General features: G+C 35.3%; 1 protein-coding gene across 1 annotated transcript in view; it reads left to right on the top strand.

Moving 5' to 3' along the window:
• The first annotated feature begins 301 nt into the window (after positions 1 to 301).
• Positions 302 to 22,607, top strand: part of LOC101896103 (tachykinin-like peptides receptor 86C) — a 182,860-nt gene continuing 160,554 nt past the window's right edge. The window contains exon 1 of the mRNA XM_059128086.1: positions 302 to 660. Coding sequence (XP_058984069.1) covers positions 479 to 660 — 182 coding nt within the window. The 5' untranslated portion in view covers positions 302 to 478. The remainder of the gene's footprint in view (positions 661 to 22,607) is intronic.

Raw genomic sequence — 22,607 nt, 5'->3', positions numbered from 1 at the left:
ATATGTGTGTGTATTATACATACATATTGCCACCATAGCAGTCCGCTATAAGCATGGCATGTGGTATGACAGCATATACTGTGTAGGAAGTAACGTGCTAGAATTTTTAAATATCCTCGAACTTCAAAATGAAAAACAACAGCAGCAATTTGAAATGCAGAAAACATGTTAATGTATATCAACATGAATGCAGTTTTTGAATTAATGATGAATTGAAATGCAACAAAAATGAATTGAGAAATGAAAAATGTGAAAACAAACAACAACAAGTGAGTCATTGCAGAAAAATCAATGGATGTAACATAACAAATTTTCAATGTTATCAAAATCTGGAAAATATTCAATTAAAAATGGAAATAATTTCTGAATGAAATGGAAATGTGCTGTGTTAAATGATTTACATACAAAAATAATTAAAATAATGATAACTACCAAAACAATTACTGTTCAATAAAACAAGGACTATTAATAAAAAAACATGTCGGAAAATGTGGATGTAGAATTATTGGTGAATTGCACCATTCTGGCTGTGAAGCGTTTTGAGCTTATCTCCATTGTAAATATAAGTCTGCTGCACACCCTCAACCGTACGGATATTATTGGTGTTCTAACTGGTATAATCGAAAACAAGGATAATTTGGATAGCATAAATGATGCCAAGTAAGTGAAATGTTATTTTTTCGAATTTGTTTTTATATTTGCTGTCCAAGTGATGGCCATTGTCTGTTTGTACATACATTTGTATGTGCGTATGTAATAAAAATGTATGAGAGACAATGTAGAATATTGTAAATGAAATGAAATAAAAAATGTACATGTATCGGATATTTTCAATTACGTTAAATATTTATATGTCTGCCATGTTATCGTAGAGTATTATGAAAAAAAAAACATTGAAATAACGTTCACTTAATAAGAAATTAGAAGGCTTCTGCCCAGCCCTAAGCTCTAGCCCCATGCTAACTTCCGCGTCGATTGGGTATAATTGCAACCAGTAGAGCAACTGCAAAATCAGGAAATTTTTCAGTTTTTCGTCCATTTCAACCTAAATATTGTGCGATCATCTCCTAAAACAATAGGGTTCTATTCTGACCATAACCCCACCTCCATTTTCAATTTCGTGAGGATCGGTCTATAACTGCGACCTGTAGCGTGATTAAAAATTAACAGGGACAGACGGACGGACGGACATACATAGATAGCGAGATGGGAAAATCCATATATATTTTCCTATGTTGGAAACCAATATTTCGAGATGGTACATAATTTTCGGACGGCCGAGGGTTTTATGTTAATTGTACGTTCCCCTAAATTAATATCCCTCTAAATTTTGACGGAAATCAATTTCGAAAGTCTCAGTCGGAGTTTAGTTTATTCCATATACATCTTTATCCAATTTGTATTTTACTGTGCATCAAATATATAATATTAGCTCAAATATTATTGAATTTGGCACATGCGACCACATTAAGCCTAGAGGGGAGTATGTTAAAATTTTGTGAAAATCGGTTCAGATACACCTATATTGCTCCCATATATATTGTTCACCCGATTTGATATGCACTGCATGACAATAATATTTGGCACCAGACATCAGATACAGCTCTGAAATATATCTGCCAAATCGGTTCAAATTTGGATATAGCTCCCATATATATCGTTATTCGATTTCATGTTTGCTGTGCACCAAATGATTAATGTCAGCCCAAATAGAGTGAAATTTGAAACATATGGATTTATTTAGCCTAGGGGCAAGTGTTTCAAATTTGGTGAACATCGATTCAGATATATCTAAGCTTCCATATATAGGGTTGCCCATATTCGACGGACCTATCTAGCAACGCCATAACTTTTGACAGAGATGTCACATCGCTTAATGACATACCGCGTTTGAAACGTCAGTCCAAGCAGATTTTTTCCATGAACCAATACACGCCACGCGAAATAGTTGAAATTTACAAGAAGTCAACTGTGAAAACTCAACGTGCTTTTAAAACATTAAAAATGTGAGAAGTGCGCCTTCTAAGAACACCATTAAGCGTTTATACGAAAAATTTTCGACTGGTAAGGCTCTTTCTAATCCGAAGAGGCCATATAAAAGTCGACCAAGGCGATCGGCCGAGAATATCGCTGCCGTACGAGCCAGTGTTGAGAGGTCCCCAAGAACGTCCCAAAAACGCCGTTCTCAGCAGTTGGGCATGGCTCGGTCCACTTTACAACGGATTATTCGCACTGATTTGCATTTGTTCCCGTACAAAATTCAATTGACGCAAAGAATGTTGCCTGCGGACAAGCCTCGTCGATTGGAATGGGCCCAAAGGTCCGTCGAATATGGGCAACCCTGTACATGTTTAATCCGATTTGGTTTTAAAATCCCTCACATGCGTACTATGCAGGCCACAACAAAAATCATTGGTACCGGGCATCAGAAACTGCACGAAAATACCTTTGCCATATTTCATACAGATCGGTTCAGATTTCTATATAGCTTCGATATACTTCTCCTTCCGAGTTTACGGTTATTGTTCACCATATATGTAATATCACCCAAATTGAATAGATTTTTTCATATCAGGATTGAATATTGATCACTAAAAAAATAACTAATTTTTTGGAATTTAAGTGCGATGTTTTACAAAATAGGCTAGAAAAGAGTAAGGAATAGTTAAAAGTCGGGTGGGCCGACTATGTGATACCCTACACCATTCTCCACCCGTATTTAGTAGAGCTCCCGTAACAAAAAGTTTATATTGTGAATTTATGTGAAGTAAATCATACCAACTATAAATAAATATACCGGACCCAGTTTCACCAAATGTAAAAATTTGGATAAATATTAAAAAAATCTATCCAATTTGGGCGAATATTGCATATATGGTGGACAATAACCTTAAATCGGATGAAGATGTATATCGAAGATATATAAAAATCAAAACCGATCTCGATAAGTATTTTTGAGCTCCGGTATCAAATATCCTTGTTGTGGAGAGCATATTATGAATGTGATTTCCTTAAACACCAAATCGGATGAAATATATATATGAGAGCTATGGCCATATTTGAACCGAATTTTACCAAATTTAATGTAATTGTTTCTACACCGAATTCAGTCGGATGTACCAAAATTCAAATTGGGCATTTGCTGCAAAATTAACCCGAAATCGGTTGAAGATATATATGGGAACTATATCTAAATTTGAACCGATTCTCACCAATTTCAATAGGGCTCGTCCTTGGGCCAAACTAATAAATTTCATCTCAATCGGATAATAATTGCGTCCTGCATTTTGTTTACAAAAATACGTGGATTGACATGCATAAATCAGCTCAGAAAGTGATTCTATGGAGATCCTCAAAAGTAACTATGGGTCTATCTCTTTTCCTTCTCCATGTTACAAACAAATGCACAAAGACATAATACTTTTACCACTATGTGGTGAAGGGTATACAAAGTAAATTTCGAAGGACAATATTTTACACCGTTTTAGGAAGTTCGATACCAAAAGTTTCAAAAATATACCAAAAACTAAATTTTAAACATGAGTTTTTAAAATAATGTGAGATAATAAAAAAAAACAAGTACGACCTAAACTTTTTTCTTAGAAAATTCCTCTTAAATCTCACCCAAAATAATTAGTGATTTATATTCATCTACATTAATATGAATATTCAACAGTAGTCAGTATTTTCTAAATTACTGTCCACGGGATAATTGTGTTGCCAAGTTTTTGCTGAAATTCGCAAAGCTGATGTAAGAAAACAGTGACTAAGACATTACTATGTTAATGTTCTCTGTGGGACATTTCGTGAAACTTGTAAATAGCAATGGCATTTTCTTACCGATTTTAATTTGAAAAAGAAAGAAAAATTGCCAAAAAAAAAAAAAACACAAATAAAAGTCCATACATATTTCCTTGTGCCTGAGAGAATTTTATTTCATGGTACATTTTATGCAAATGAATAGAAATTCGAGAAAAAATATTTAAATTGTTTCAAATGTTTGGGCACCTTCATTCGCTTCAATACAAAATCTGAATCTCCTTTTTTAAGACTTGGTATAAAATTCTAAATACTTTTGAATATTTGTTGAGGTCAATGTGACTATCCAACATAAGACTTGGTCTATGGTGGCTTAAAATTTCATTCAAAAAACTTCAAAAATCTGTCATCGATTAAACTGTTTTTAGACCATTAGATTATACTTCCAATTATAACTTCCGCTTTCCTCAACATTTTTTATTCAACTATCCAGATTCTTCCAAACATCTCAGCCTTAATTTTTCTATTCGCAATACCATTTAACTATATATTTATATTTATTTAAGAGACGTAATTTATACCACTTCCAATGAACCTTTGAACTATTTTAATGCACGTAGTACGACTTCAATTTTTTTCCCTTAAAAAATTGCAAAAACTATCTTCCACAAAAGCCCAGTTATGGCTTATTTCTAAAATTAGTTATTTATACATAGTGTATGTTCCGCACGTAATAGACATACACAATGTGTAGAACCAGCACTATGGATAGCAAACTAAGCCACTTATATTGTTTTTTACTTTCCGCCACTTCCTTACACCCACAACTTGCCAACTTAAAATGCAAATGAAATGCTAAATATTCAATCAACCAGCCACCCAAAGGAGCTGACCTCAGAGTGCATATAAATTGCAGCTATTTGCGTGTCGTATGAAATACTTTCACATGCGACAGAACAGGTTGTGTGCTTAAGTGGTTCATGTGTCACTCATGAGAATGACAAAAGAGTAAAAAGGACATATACAAAGGGAAAAAGGATACAACGCTAAATTTTAAGAAAAATAATTGTAATATCCTACAAGAATACGTGCTGTTCCAGTAATTTAAACACCTGGAAGGAAGGTCATCGAAATCTTGGTTTCAAACCAGAGTCTCATATAATACTTGGTGATATTTCTTGAAAGAATTCCATAGGTAAAACCTGGGGCCTCAAACCACACATCATCAAATGGGTGTATGAGTCAATTGTTCGTCACATTCTATCTTATGGTGCTCTAGTCTGGTGGCACTCCCTTAAGAAGTTAACTTACTTACGATACATTGACAAAGTTCAAAGAGGTGCCTTCAGGAGCACACCTCAAGCAGCACTGAACACCCTACTGTGCTTAAGTCCACCGAGCATTCATGTAGAGGAACAGGAAATCAGGTGTGCTCTTTAACTCAGAGAACTAAACGAATGGCGCAGTCAATCCTTTGGACATTCTGCGATTCTAAGACATGAAAGGAATGTGGGAGTGGAAGCCAACACAAGTGATTATATTTCACTGCGGTTGGACTTGGACCCACCTACACATACCTAACAGAGACGCCTGGGCTCATAACAACCCACCTTTCCACGGCATAGCTGTTTATACCGACGGTTCAAAGATGGAATATGGAACGGGAGCTGGTGTCTTCTGTGATAGCCTTAATGTTCGTGAATCCTACAAGCTTGGAAACGACTGTAGCGTATTCCGGGCGGAAATCTTTGCGGTCAAAAAAGCCACAGACCTGCTGGTCACGAGGAATAGTGAGGTTCGGTCCGGTGACTATATACGTCAATAGTCAGGCGGCATTGAAGGCCTTAAATTTCTACAACATTAAGTCAAGGGTTGTTTTGAACTGCGAAAGTGCCTTGGAAAACACTGGGTTGTCCATCAAGCTCTGTTGGGTTCCTGGCCAATATAATATTCCAGGCAACGAGACTACAGACGAATTGGCCAAGCTAATTGGCCGAATAAACTGCCATTGAAGTAGTGAACTCGGTTAAACTATCACTGTTCCACTTCCTATAGGTTATTCACAGACATAGAAGAGAACAAAGTCGCTACTGTCATTGTCGAAACCTGATTTAAAACTTGTGGTGGCTATCATCACAGAGCACTGTAAGGTGAGGGCAATGACCTCGAAATTGGATAGCGATGACATTGACTACTGTAGGATCTGTCAAGATGATGAAGAAATTGAGACAGTCGAACACTTGCTCTGCCACTGCCCAGCACTCATTAACGTAAGACTCTGGTTGGTGGGGGAACTTGTGTCACATGATCTGTCTTCTTTTTCTAACACTGACCCTACAGTAATTCTTCAATTAGCCAAAAGATTCAAGTGGCTAAAGACGTCACGGCAACTTCTTTAGCCGTAGATTACACTTTATAATTCTATCTTCACTCTTTTCCATCACCCATTTCTTTCCCTCATACTAAGAATATAAACTGACATTTTACAGCAATTTCTGTTTAAAATTGTGACAAAAACACTCTAAAACCCTTAAATCTGTCGATACAATTACATGGGAACTGTGCCAAAACGTGGATCTATATATCCCATTTTCAATACCAAAAGTCCTGCAGACTTAAACACATCTAAGTAAATTTTTATCAATCTACTTCATTTTGTTCGGAAGCTAGAGTGATTTCCGCAAACGGACAGGCAAGCAGACGGACGGACATCACTAGAATTTTATGCTCTTCAAGAATATATATATTTTGTGGGATCTAAAATATACATTTCGAGGTGTTATGAATGGGATGACAAACTTAATATACTCCCCATACTATGGTGGAGGATATAAAAAAATAATAACAATTAAAATAGCTGTAAGTTCGGCCGGGCCTAACTTTGAATACCCTCCACCATTTGGTACAAATTTGGCAATTTTCAAAAAAAAAAATCTGTTAAAAATACTGTTAAAATCTTAAAAATAATGAATGTAGCCGTATACTAGGGTCTGTACGACGACGTGGACCTGCATAGGCAACTTTTGTCACAAGCTATTACTATATTCAAATGCGAAAATTGAAAAAAAAACTGTTTATAATGTAGCTAAAATCATCAAAATTCCGAATATAAGGAGGAACCATGGGAATTGTAAAACATGGCCCTGCACAGACAGTTTTTTTCATAGGTTGTAGTATCCATTACGAACTTGAAATGCGAAATTTAAAACAATTCCGGTAAATAATGTCGCTGAAATCATCAGAATACCGGATATCGGGAGGTACCGTTATATGGGGGCTATACGAAGAACTGGACCTACATGACCCATTTTCTGTTTTATGCTGTAGTATCTATTACGAACATCAAATACCAAATTTTAAACAATTCTGGTAAATAATGTCGCTAAAATTATCAGAATACCGAATATCGGGGGGAACCGTTATATGGCGGCTATACGAAGACATGGACCTACATGTCCCATTTTCAATACCAAAAGTCCTGCAGACATAATACACATTTGAGTAAAATTTTATCAACCTACTTAATTTCGTTCGGAAGCTAGAGTGATTTCCACAGACGGACAGACGGACGGATATTGATAAACCGACATAGAATTTTATGCTGATCAAGAATAAAATATTTTGCGGCATAAATACACATTTCTTATCACTTTTATCGACAAAAATCCATGACATCTTTTCCAGATGTATGTTTATTCCCCTCGGGCATATTGCCATTATTATTTATTTATGCACATGTGAGCGTTTGTAAACTTTCCCTGGATGTGAAATGAAATAATCAATTATTCGATGAAAATAATTTTTCAATTTTGTAACAATTTGTCAAACATATCAAAAAAAATATGGAAATTCGAAGAATTGTATTTTGATCGAGTTGCAAATAAGTTTTAACATAACATGCCACACTCCTTCACCTTTTCTATGTCAGCGTCACATGTTAGCTCTTGATAATCAAATATGTAAATTTAATGCAAAATGTATAAGACGAACATGTGACGAAATAACCACAAAAGTATATGTTAGGATGAAGAAGTAAAAAATATGGCAATTATGTGAATTTAAATAAGACTTTTCCCCAAGAGATGTGGAACACAAGTTCTCCCTTGGGCTGCTTCAAAAAATAAATAAAATTGAATTTGTCCTTCGTCTTGGTATAATGAATTGTTATTTCATTTATCACATCTAATTATCAGACAAGCTATCAAAATACATCATTGAGATTTAAATTGGCAATGCGAAAAATTTCTTTTCATACCCTCAGACATATGGCTAGGAAGGGTATATATCATTAGATACAGCAAAAACGTGCCTTATCGAAATAAAAGTTTTGGACCCAAGGTCTCTTTGGACGAAATCCATTTCAGTACATTTGGAATCTAGCGATGTCCATCCGTCTGTCTGTCTGCCTGTCTGGTTGGCTGGTGCGCACCATAACTCTCAAAGGGAGTGTCCGATTTTATCCAAACTTATTACATCGTAATATTTTTGTCAAACTTAGATCGAGTTCAGAGATTGGAAAATATCATCCATTTCTGTGCAAACTTTCCAAATCCCGATATTTGTGCCAAGACCGGTGTGAAAATGGACAATATCGGCCAACTCAATCATGTACCTCATCCACAAATGGTTAAAATTGTGAAAAATTATAACTCTTATAAAATTCTCTTCTCCATTCTCTTCTAATTTCACACATCCCAATATTTCTATCAACACAGGATCATGTGTTAATATGGAATATATCGAACTACTGTCTCTGGTACCTCTTCACAACTGGTCAACTTTTTTAATAACTATGAGGCTCAAAATGATATCTCCCCCAGAAAACGTCATAATTTCGAATAATTATAACTATTCACTTTCATTTTCTTCAAATGTCGCGAAAACTGTAGATATCGATTCACCCTTTCTGGTACCTCCCTGAAGGTACCATAAGGAGTGGACCGATATTGCCCATCTCCGAACTCGATTTAAGTTTGACAAAAAATATTACGGTGTACCAAGTTTGGACCAAATCGGATACGATCGTGTGCACCAGCCAGCAAGATAGACAGGCGGACGGGCATCGCTAGATCGACTCCAAATTTCCTGAAAGGATTTGGTCTAAAGAGACCTAGGGTCTATTTCGATGGGGCAAGTTTTCAAATGGTATATACCATCTGTAGACATATGGCTAAGGGTACAATTATCTGGATTTAATAATCGAATGAGTTACATTTTAAACTGCAAATGCCAGGAGAATTCAGTTCAAGTCTTTAAAATATCGTAAAGTTGGCCGTACAGATAAATGAGCTTTATATCATACCATAGACTATTTTTACAGGGTTTGTTACCTGTTACGATTTTCAAAGGCCAAGGCTTTACGTCAAATAATATTGCCTCGATCTTTATTTTAGCCGACATTTTATGGGGGATACGATGAATAATTTGAGGTAGTGCAATCAGAATGATAAATTTCAATACCCCCAACATTGAAGGGTATAATGACTTCTGGAAACTATTGTGACACTGATGACTTTTCGTTTGCGGAACTTGACACTGTCCGGTCATTTCACAAAATAAGGTTGGATGAATAGTTACATTGTATGGGTTGCTCCATCCAGAGATAATAAATGTTTTTAGGGCAGAGTGGGATGTTATTGATATCGAACCACGTGAAATATTAGCAAGAAGACGTACCACACAATCAACAAAGCCATTGCTATTGTACGGGAAAAGTATATCGAAGAGTTGGTCACAATTGACGACCGAGATTATGTGATCGTCCTTTGTGGCTCTGTTAAAGACTTTAAATGTGGAAGTCGTGGAGCAACCAAAGGCATAACTCTTATTATAGGGAAAATGTGCAGAAAATATAATTTGCATGGCATGGGAAAGAAAAACGAAAGGTTTATCTGCTATAGCTCCATTTTAGGAATTATACAATTATTTAATACCTTTAATAACCTATCGTACAAATTGTTTTAAGACTCAAGTTTCAAGTTTTTTGTTTCAGCTGTTAATCCGATGTCAATGATACAATGTCTCTAAAATTTAATACATACCGATTTTTTTTTGTTATTTTGTAATTTTGAATATGAAGCGTCATCTGTTTCTGCTTGTCATTAGTACAATTTGCACACAAGCATTCATTGCCAAAGTAAAAAGAAATCCCAACCCACAACTTGGTGTCTCATAAGGTGGTTCAATATTACATCAACACAACCCTACCTCTCCTTCAAGGATCAACACAAATTCTTAATTTTAAACAGAAAATATGGCAAAATATTTTGAAGCGATTATATTCCTACTCTATATTCATCAGGAACTATATAAATATTCAACAACTATCCATATTTTGTCGTATATATTCCACATCATAATAGTTTCTGCAAATTTTGTATAATTTTGCCGTAACATGCAAAACAGTTGCAAATACAAACGCTAATAGAGATATTTATATGCAAATGTTCTTAACCACTACGGGAACATTTTGCAAAACATGCAAATGATCATAGAAAATGTGAAGCGTTTTATTTCCATTTACTGTCCGCAAAATAAAGACGTGGAGAAAAAAAATCATAAGAATTGTTAGTGTATCTTACTTCATGTATTTACGGATAAATAACGTTTTTAGGATGATACATTTAATATTTCGCAATGATTTTTTAATAAACATCTTAAAGACTGTGAGTCTTTTGGGGTTAATTTTACACATAATAACACTGTTCAATAATATTGTTGATTGAAAAAGTTACAGAGCTGAAAGCATGCTAAGCGCTGAGAGCTCGCTAAGAGTTGGGAACTTGTTAAGAATCTGGGAGCTTGTTAAGAAGCTGGGAGCTTGTTAAGAAGCTGGGAACTTGTTATGAAACTGGGAGCTCGCTAAGCGCCAAGAGCTCACTAAGAGCTGGATCGGATCATGGCTAACTAGTAACGAGACTGCGGACGAGCCGCACGACTCCCTCGGAGTATAAAAGCAAAATTGATATTTTGGTCATCACACGAAGTAAATGAGAATTATTATTATATGGGATAATCATTGACTGCAATGAAACTAACATTGTCACAGGTATGGGGTATATTTAAAATGTGACGTAAGGTTTGTATGAACAGTCACGTTGCAAAGTTCCTTCCTTATTAGATCAAATTTTGACTAATGACTCGGAGAATTTTTCGATTGTTTCTTTTTAATGCATATGGAAATATCGTATATACAGGGTGAGATGAAAAAACTGCAACCGACTTCAGACTGCTGCCATTTCTAAGCCACTCGTCCGGCAGCTCTTAAAATTATTCCAGTGACAGCTCATTATATTGTTTACAAGCGTACAAAAGGAATTTTCCAGAAATAAGTTATTCGTGAAGAAATTCAGGCGTGATAGTGTGATTTATTTATATTCGGCTGGAAAACCACAAGTGGCTATCCTTAGGGCACTCCAGCATTTAAATGTAAATAAATCTTTTGTGTTTCGTACCATCGCTCGTTACCGTGAAAACAGCAACATCAGCAGAAATGATCGAAATCTAAAATTTGATGTTATTTCCGACATTTTTTGCTTTCATTTAATAAAATTAAAAAAAGTGTAAAATTATGAATTTGACTGGTAATGGTAATTTGTAATCACGCTACAGGTCGCAATTATGACCCGATCCTCATGAAATTAAGAATGAAGGTGATGTTATGGTCATAATAGAAGCCTATTGCTTTCGGATATAATCACAAAATATTTAGGAGTTGAAATTGACTAAAAACTGAAAATTTCCTGATTTTGCAGTTGCTCTACAGGTCGCAATTATAGATCAATTAACGCGGAAGTTAGATTTTTGGGCTCTGCAAAAGCCTTCCAATTTTAATGGTGATCGGGTAATATTTAGTTTCTTTTGCAGCCGTTATAAAGGTCACAAATAAGCACGAAATCTCGCATGAAATTAGAGTTTAGGACAGCGGGTTGAATAGACCACTACCTTTGTGTGAAAAAATACCAACATTTCCATTCTACCGAAATCATAAAAATTACCTTAAGGCGAAATCCAAAATACACAAATGGCGAACTTCTGGCTTTTTATACCCTCCGCCATAGTATGTAGGTTATATTAAGTTTGTCATTCCGCCTGTAACACCTCGAAATATACATTTTAGACCCCACAAAGTATATATCTTCTTGATCAGCATAAAATTCTATGTCGATTTAGCGATGCCCGTCCGTCTGTCCGTCTGTGGAAATCACTCTAGCTTTCGAACGAAATGAAATAGGGCTATGTAGGTCCACGTCTTCGTATATCCCCCATATAACGACACCTCTCGATGATTTAAGAGACATTATTTACCGAAACTATTTCAAATTTAGTATTTTAAGTTCGCAATGAATACTACAGCCTATGACAGTAAATTGTCTGTGCAGGTCCACGTTTTCGTATAGACCCAATATAACGGTACCCGCCGATATTAGGTATTTTGATGATTTTATCGACATTATTTAGCGGAATTGTTTCAAATTTTGTATTTGAAGATCGTAATGGGTACTACAGCCTATGCCAGAAGATTGTCTGTGCAGGTCCACGTTTTATAACCCCCATGGTACCTCCCTATATTCGGTATTTTGATGATTTTAGCTACAGTATAAACAGATTTTTTTTCAAGTTTCGCATTTGAATATTGCAATAGCTTGTGGCAAAATTTGCCTATGCAGGTCCAAGTCGTCGTATAGACCCTAATATATGGCTACATTCGGTATTTTTAAGATTTCAGCAGAATTTTTAAAGGATTTTATTTTTATTTTTTTTTTTAATTGCCAAATTTGTTCCAAATGGTGGAGGGTATTAGAAGTTCGGCCCGGCCGAACTTACAGCTTTTTTACTTATTTATGCTGATTTCGTTGACGAATATAACCAAATATCGTAGACAAGCAAATTATATAGATGACTCTAAATTTGGAGAGACAGAGGAACCTCTTGCCTTTGGAGATGATCGCAAAATATTTAAAGTTTCAAATGAACCAAAAACAGAAAACTTTTCCTGATCACACAATTGAAACCAAACGACACGGAATTTTGCATGAGAGGAATGTTAAGAACAAGAAGTCTAGCATTTTGAATGACCATTGGATTCTACTAAGCTGTAAAACACGACGGAGTGCGTAAATATTGGACAAATGTCCCTGAATGGTAAAATCTAGGCAATGTTCTATGACATAATTTCAAAAGCGCAATCTTCCAAAATGGATTTGGACATAAGGAAGCTTCTAACATAATGTAGTGTTTTATCATCATATTGTCGGCCTTACTAGCTTACTTGATTTTTCTTTTAATTTCTTCAAAGTCCAATATGTCATTTTCTTCTTGAACCGTAGTTAATGTGTTTTGACTTTCAAAAATACATTTCCAAAACCACCAGAACCAAAGTTCGTATTCAATCGCTGTGCCACAAACGGTTCGAGATTTAAGTCATACACATTACGTGTATAGCATTTCGAACATGCAAAGTCCTTACAAAATGTAACTTGTTATTGTTGCTTTTCTACTACTGTCACCATAATTTTACCAATTTATTAATTTACAAAAGGTATTTCTAAATGCTAATCATTCACAAAAAATCTCGACATAATTACTTTCCTAGATTTTATTTGCGTGTCACATAAAATACATTCTTACACCTAGCACAAAAGAGTGACTTGAGTGTGAACTGATTTATTATCCACTACTGAACGAAATACAAAACTATGTGGAAGTAAAAGTTAATAAAAAGTCAGCCACTTTTATAACATGTTATTTGGCAATTCGAAATTGTTCATAATTTAAGGGTGTAACAAATAATGTCAAAAACCCATTATTAGAACAATGCTTAGAAATTTAGGGCCGATATTTAATATTTACACACCATGTACTTAATTAACAACGCTGTTGAATTCATTGTTCTTATTAGATTGTTTCAATTTATGGTTTCACCCTAACTTACGAAATATGGGCAAAAACGATTTATTTAATTTGGCTACAAATTCCAATTCTAGTTTGTGGGAGCCCACAGGTGACGAATATGGCTTTGATTTTTCTGGATCACTTTGAAAATTTATTTTATAACGGTAAATATAGGGAAAATCCGAGGTGCTTGGATTTTCAATTTTAACTGTGCATAACTACAACTTTTAACAACGGATTCCATTTATTTATTTATTATTTTATTTTTATTTTTTAATTTTTTTTTTATTTATTTTTTTTTTTTTTTATTTTTTTTTTTTGAAACAATAAAGTGTTATTTTTAATTAATTTAACAAAAGTCTTAAAACACAAAAAATATAACTCGTTATACCCTACACCACAAGGTGGTCGGGTATTATGTCTTTGTGCATTTGTTTGTAACAGGCAAAAGGAAACGAGATAGACCCATAGTTCCTTTTGATGATCTGCATAGAATCACTTTCTGAGTTGATTTATGCATGTCAGTCCGTCTGTCCATGTATTCTTGTGAACAAAATGCAGGTCGCATTTATTATCCGATTGAGATGAAATTTTGCAAACAACATTTGTTTGGCCCAAGGACGAACCCTATTGAAATTGGAAATAATCGGTAAAAATTTAGATATAGCTCCCATATATATCTTCATCCGATTTGCTTTTTATTGTGCAAATCGTGTAATATCAGCCCGAATAGTATGGAATTTTGCACATACAACCATATTAGGCCTGAAAATAAGCATGCCAAATTTTATCGAAATCGGTTCAGATATAGCTATAGCTCCCAAATATATTGTTCGTCCGATTTGTTATTTTTGTCCTCCGCAGCCGTAATATGTACTCTGTAACAACAATATTTGGGCAAATATATCAAACTCAGCTTTGAAATGCTTTTGCTAAATTTTATCGAGATCGGTTCAGATTTGGTTATAGCTCCTATATATAACTTCGTCCGATTTACTTTTTATTGTGCACCAAACGTCTAATATTCGTCCAAATGGGATGGAATTTGGCAATGGCGAATTCAGTCTAGAAGCTAGCATGCCAAATTTGGTGAAGATCGGTTCAGATATAGCTATAGATCCCATCTATATTGTTCATCCGATTTGTTATATTTGTTACCCACAGCCGTAATATGCATTCCGTAACAAAGATATTCAGGGAAATATATGAAATAATGCTCAGAAATATCTTTGCCACATTTTATCGAGATCGGTTTAGATTTGGATATGGCTCCCATATATATCTCTATCTGATTTTAAATTAATTTTGCACCAAAGGGGCAATACAAGTCCGAATTTAAAAGATACAAATACTTCGGCATGTTTAGTCCTTTGAACTTTAAATTATAATTATAATCATAGCGTGTATGATTGAATTCTCCCATAAAAACTTTTAATTGTTATGTGAAGCTCTACTAAATTAGCAAAGTGGGGTAGGGTATCATTAAGTCGGCCCGCCCTACTTTAGGACTTTCTTTACTGGTTTTACATTCAGAAACCTCTGAATAGGTTTTCCTACAAATATGGTACAGCATCACCTGAAAGTAATATAGGCTATATACATTTTTGAAATTCCACTTGGAACTGTAGATATGGCATCAGAATTGGATTTTGTACATACCTTTTGATCGGTTATAGATATAGTCTTCAAATTGAAAATGTGTAATGGAATTTGGAACAAAAAAAAAACATATTGAAATCGGTCTAGATTTGGATATAGCTCCCATATTTTGGGCCGATTTTATGTATATGATGCACCTAATACGCTATGTATCTCCAATTTCAATGAAATTTGGAATGTGTGATGGAATTTGGTCTAGTACTTTATTTGATATATTATATTGAAATCGATTTTGATTCTCCAAATATTCTAAAACGGATTTGGTCCAAAGAGACTTAGACCCTAGGTCTTATTTCGACTAGGCACGTATTGACCGACAAATGATGTGATCTAGCCAGATATAGCTAGGGGTATAACTAGCCATATGGCTGAGGGTATTAAAATTCGTATAACAACTTGTTACTATAAATATTAAGACATCACTTTTTTAAATATTGTTCTTATCACATTATGGCCACTGTGAATATATTTGTAAAGACTAACTGTTCTCTGCAATTTTTTTTATAAATCCCCATCATTGGCCCGATTGTGCAGCTGTAAACACTCTAAGTTTTGAGTTTTTTTCAAAGCCTGCTAACTAAAATTCAATCCATTAGTGTTGTCCTGTACATCAACACGTATTGTCTAATGGAAGCCATTTCTGTCCTTCTGAGTTGTATTTATTGCATCCGAATATAGAGACGTTTTCAAATTTATGTCTGTGCACACATACAGACAACAATGCTTTCCAATTCGTACTCATTTGTTCCCAATTGACTAAAGCAATTGTGGTGCATTGTTCTGGCAATTTATTCAATGATTTGCCAATTTTACTCGAAGCAAAAAAAGCACATAAACAATGTCACGGCATTCCATTATTGGCAATAGGAAATAAAAGAAACAAAAAATCAACAAACAGAAGCCATAAATAACCGTCTCAATGATATGTAAATTTATTCACATCCTCCTTTTTTGGTGGGGAACAACAAGACAAAAAGTTAATTCAAAACTTGTCAACATCGATACGATTGCTCGTTTCAAACACAAAACTGTGTCAATCAATGTCACTGTGATGTTTTTTTTAATGTATTGGCTGTTTTGTAATTTAAGATTGCATGTCAATTTAAAATTTCACTTCATTACGATTTTGCCTTTGGCCACAAAGATGTCGAAATGCTAAGCTAAAGTTAGTTTTACGCCACTGATAAATGTTTATCTTAGATTTCGGGTATTAGGAAACCATTAGCATAGAATCATTATTTCTGTGGTTACGCAATATGCTGCTGGATCGGATTTTTGGGAATCTAACTGCAAATGATTAGAATATTGTTTTTCCAAAAATGGAAGTAAATTTTGCCGAAAAAAATTCTCTGCTTTTATAATAGGTTACCCACAAAACGTAGTACATTTTTGAAATGGACAAAGGTTTTCAAGGTTTTTTCTCTCAAAATTACCCATAACCAGTAAGGAAAGCTCAAAAGTCGGGCGGGGCCAACTATATGATACCCTACACCACTATGCATATTTAGTAGAGCTCTCGTAAAAGAAATGTTTATATTGGGCATTTCGAAGCTCTATGAGATATCTGGTACAAAATATGATTATGGTAGAGTGCATATTCCGCAAGTTGGAGATTTTAACACCAAAATCGGATGAAACATATATATGGGAGCCAATTTAAAATTCTTGCTTCTATGTTAAATTCGGTTGAAGTGCGAAAAATCCATTTTGACTAATATTAGCCATTTGGTGCACAATAAATGATATGGTAGCTATATCCAAATCTGAACCGATCTTTAAAAAAAAATTGAAAACAGCTATTTCTTGGTTGTATCTGATATCTGGTATCAAATATCATTCTTCTATCGTGAATTTTACGAATTTGAGGGCCTAAAACCCCAAATCAGATGAAACATATATATGTGCGATATATAGCTATATCTGAACCGCTTTTTGATTGCTTCTAGGCTAAACATGGCCAAATGTGCCAAATTTCAGGCTGTTTGGGCTGATATTGGCCATTTGGTGCACAATTAACCCGAAATCGGCTGAATTTATATATGAGAGCCATATCTAAATCTATACCGATTTCCACCAAATTTAAAGTACTTATTTCCAGGCTGAATTCGGTCGGAAGTGCCAATACTCACACCATTTGCACTCATATTAGGCATTTGGTGCACAAGAAACCTTAAATCGGATGAAGAGATATACTTGGGAGCTATATCCAAATCTGAACCGAACTTGATAAAAATTGATCTATGAATTGTTGGCTGTATCTGATATCTGGTGCTAAATATCAGTCTTGTGGAGTGCATATAACGAATGTGAGGGACTTAAACACCAAAATCGGATGAAACATATATATGGGAGCTATAGCTGTATCTGAACCGATTTTCACCAAAGCACATTCTTGTAGGCTGAAATCGGTCGGATGTAGCAAAATACACACCATTTGGACTTATATTAGCCATTTGATACACAAGAAACCTAAATTCGGATGAAGATATATGTAGGAGCTATATCTAAATTTGGACCGATTTTCACAAATTTCAATAGGGTTCGTCCTTAAGCCAAACGAATGTTATTTAGAAGATTTCACCTCAATCGAATAATAAATGCGACCTGCATTTTCTTTACAAAAATACATGGACAGAGGGACAGACAGACGGACGGACGGACATGCATAAATCGACTCAAAATGTGATTCTATGCTGATCACCAAAAAGGAACTATTGGTCTATCTCGTTTCCTTCTCTGTGCTACAAACAAATGCACAAAGACATAATACCCTTACCACAACGTGATGTAGGGTATAAAAACATGAGTCATCCAATATTGACAGTTTGTTTCACAGCTTCCAATCAGTTTAACATCCCCGAACTTCTAACCGCCCTAGTTCGTTATGTTCATGCCATTAAAACTTATTGCCCTACATCCCAAGAATACTCCCAATTTCCTCCCATTAAAATTGATGAAGCAATTGGGAAATTTGGTTTTATTCAATACCTAAGGGGGAATACACGGCCATACGGCCAAAGGCGTTTTACAACAGAAAATATATTCCATTTGGCAAAAAACGAATAAGAATAAATAAACAATTCAAAAGATAGCACAACAAAATCGTGATTCTTTCAATACCATACAATAATGGGTCAATAAATACAATTTAAATAAAAATACAATAGATAAAAGATGTTTTTAAATTTGAATGACTTCCTTAAAACATTATTTGGAATAATTTAATATAAACTACACATACAAACACAAATGACTTCTGAAGTCTATTTTTGATGTCAGACGTAAAGCATTTGCTGAATATTAATATACAAAAGCTAATAAATATTTAAAACAAATCTTCAGTATTTAATAGAATTATAAGTTGAAAACAACGAAATATACAGATTTCGATTTTAAAATCAGAAAAATAGCAATAAAAGTCGATTTTGCCGAAAGATAAAAGGTATCTCAAGAAGAACGCAGTCGGAAAATGATAACCAGATTTTTTCTTGCCTAGAATTGAAGAAATTGATGAAATGTGGTTTCAACAAGACGGCGCCGCATACTATATCGCCAGAGACCGGAGACCAGAATTGACTGCCTAGATCGTGCAATAAAACATCTTTAGATTTTTTTCTTTTATGTTTTTTTTTTTGAAGACGATGCTTTAATCAACTATTCAGACAACGACTCAAGCCTTAAAACAGTACGCTGCATTAATGAAATACCAGAAAAGTATGCAAAACAGTCACTGATTGTTTCACTAAAAGATCTCCCGTGTGCCATCAAAGCCGCCGCAGTCATCTGCACGACATCTAGTTCCATATATAACCTCATTCTGTATTCTTTACGATATAAAAATATTTCACGATTTTCATACCCACCACTTTGAAAAGGAGGGTATATTAACATTGCCGTTTCGTTTGTATCACCCCTAAATATTCGTCGTAGACTTTATAAGGTATATACAGGTTGAGATAAAAAAAAACTGCAACAAAGTCAAACGCTATAATATTTACATTTTTTTTTTAATTTTTTTGAATGTCGGAAATAGCATCAAATTTTAGAATAAGTTTAGATTTGTTAGAATTGGTCACCTTTGGCACGAATTATGACCTTCAAACGGCCAATGAAACAGTCACACGCTGCCCATTTCCGGCGAAGCGCTTGCTTGAGGTGATCGACACCTTGGTATTTTTTGTCAACCTTGCTTTCCAAAATACTCCAGACACAATAGTCCAACGGATTGGTATCCGGGGATTTTGGTGGCCATTGTGTTCTGGAAATGAAGCGAGGAACCTCATTTTGTAACCATTCTTGGGTGGCGCGTGCTGAGTACGATGGCGCTGAGTCCTGTTGGAATGTCCAAGGGCTGTGGCTTAAAATGTTTTTCGTGCCCAAGGCTTTAATACACCCTCCAGAATATTTTCGCGATATTATTCCGCATTTATTCTGATGCCACGGTCGACTAATACGAGCGGAGAGCGACAATCGGATGTTATGGCGGCCCACACAATCACCATGGCCGGCCCTAGAGTTTTGGTGGCCAACCGAAGGTGCACATTTTAAGCTGACCTCTTTGGCAAGTAAATACGATCATTTGTTGGTTTACAAACTGCTGGAAAACGAATGTTTTCCCATCGGAGAAAACCAAATTCGGCAGTTTACCGCTTTCGGCAAAGCGAAGGAACACTTTAGCTCTTTTGAATCTATTTTCTTTCTGTTGCGGTATAAGTTCTTGCACTTTTTGGAATTTCAATGGCTTTACCCCGAGCTCATTTTTCAATATTTGCCGAATGGAATATTGCGATATGTTCAGTTCACGAGCCATTTTCGGCCACTGCTCTTCTTTACTTTTCGAACCATTTCTGCTGATAATGTTGTTTTGTTCCGTCCACTTCCTTAACATCGGGCTACGCTACATGGAAAATTCTCACCAAAATGCTTTTGTACGCTTGTAAACAATGTAATGAGCTGTCACTAGAATAATTTTAACACCTGCCGGACGAGTGGCTTAGAAATGACGGCAGTCTGAAGTTGGTTGCAGTAGTTTCATCTCAACCTGAATATTTAATATTGCTATCGTAACAAAAAAAAAAACTTTTACATACGGAATTTTTGTGAAGTAAATTATAGCTATTATGAACCTGTGTTGAATGCGAATTTTAGCATGGGAGCGGTTACAATTTGGAATTAGAGAAACTTAATCTATGGAATACATATCCAACTCTAAGTCCATATCCACCAATTTTGATGAAGGTATTTTTACCTTTTCGTGCCAAATAACATTGATATAGAGTGCATTATAACTTTGAGAAGATTATATTTAGAAAAAAAATGCATCGAAGCACTGGATGTGTGGGAACCGAATTTCAAAAAATGCCGTATTTGCTTCGACATGATGATGAGGAAATATATGGAAGCAATCCAATTGTATCCAAATCTGAGCCGATATCGATACAATTCGGCACAGGTATTTCTGGGGTGTATCTGATATCTGGTTCGAAATATCATTATTGTGGAGTGCATATTACAAATGTAAGAGACAAACCCAAAAATCTTAAACAAACATATATAGGAGCTATATCTGAAGCAAATTCGAAGTACTTGTTTCTGTGCTAAATTCGATAGGATGTGACGAGTTCCATTCCATTCGGAGGAATATTTAACATGTGTCGCAAAATAAAATTGAAATCGAACAACATTACATATATGGAAGCTATATTTTAATTTGAACCGATTTTCACTGCATTTGTTTCGATTTTGTTTTATTTGAGCGAAATCTTGACATTTGATATAAAAATTAAATAATAGATAAATTTGTCGAAACTGGCTATGTTAGTGATATAAAGCTGTAGGCGATGATGTCGCTCAAACTTCATCCACCCCAATTCGACACCGGACTCAGCAAATTCATCCCCAACGTGTTACTATGTGTGGTGTGGTTTTTTGGCTGGAGGAATCGTTGGGCCTTTTTTTATGTAAATGAGTCAGGCCAAGCGCAAATAGTCAATGGTGTCCGGTATCGTGAAATGATAACCAGTTTTTTCCTGCTCAGAATTGAAGAAATGACTGTGGTTTCAACAAGACGGCGCCACATGTCATACAGCCAGAAAAAAACATTCAATTGCTACATCAGTCATTCCCCGGTCGTGTTATTTCGCGTCTTGGAGACCAGAATTGGCTGTCTATATCGTGAGATTTAACACCTCAAGTTTTTTCTTTGGGGTGTTTTGAAGTCGATAGTTGGCGCAAATGAGCCGACGACGACTCAAGCCCTAAAAGAAGAAATTGAAAGCCGCATAAATGAAATAAGGGAGAATTTTTGCAAAACGGTCATTAAAATTTTCATAAAAAGAACGGGTGTGTGCCAGCAATGTCACAGTGGCTATCTGCACGATATCTTGGTCCATACATAACCTCATTCTGTCTACTTTACGATATAATAAAGATTCACAATTTTGTTTTAATATCAATGTTTTATTTAAAATTAGCTGGCCCTGTTTTGTTTTTAGTCTTTAATGTATTTAAAAAAAATGTTTGTTATAAATTATGACTGTTTTAAAAATTCTGATCCTATTTTTCTGGCATAGGTCGTTTATAAATTGTGGTTTAGAGTGCGTCAGTCCGTCCATGTACTTTTGTGAACAAAATGCATGCGACCAGAGATGAAATTTTGCACACAACATTTGTTCGGCCCAAGGACGAACCCTATTGAAATTGGTGATATTCCGATCAGATTTAGATATTTTTTTTTCTCGTTCGGTCCCACGCCTCTCACACCCGCCCCTGCCGACCGAGGGGGCAACCTCCCTATAACGTAGAGAGCGCGTACACACCAAAGTCCGGACCAAGGCGGGTTAGCAATGGTTTTACAACGGCTACAGAAACTACATCAGCCAGTGGTTAAAATACAAAAGACATTTTAAAAGTCACACATAAATTTACAAAGCAACAATCTACAAGCACTGCACATTGGCCACGTCTACTGTTCCGCATAGGGATTGTAGATCAGATGCCAGATGATCAAGCAGCTTGATGAAGTAAAACAAACATTATATAACATGTACAACTGGTGCTCAAAGGCGAAGTTCTACTGGTTCCGCGGAGGGAGTTGTAGATAATATGCCGTAAAAATGAGCTTATAGAGTTAAGAAGACATAAATATAAGGTTACATAAACAAAATATTAGCATAGACATAGCACAACAAAAATTACATATGCAGAATACAATTTTTTGTTGTGTTCAAGGGACTATATAAGCAAATAGTGTTACATAAACTGTTATAAATTACACAAAGTGATCTCAGTGGGCT

The sequence above is a fragment of the Musca domestica genome, unplaced genomic scaffold, assembly GCF_030504385.1.
Source record: "Musca domestica strain aabys unplaced genomic scaffold, Musca_domestica.polishedcontigs.V.1.1 102, whole genome shotgun sequence".
Classification (NCBI taxonomy): domain Eukaryota; kingdom Metazoa; phylum Arthropoda; class Insecta; order Diptera; family Muscidae; genus Musca; species Musca domestica.
Note: the sequence above shows the minus strand (reverse complement) of the source record. Positions and strands in the feature narration are given on the sequence as shown.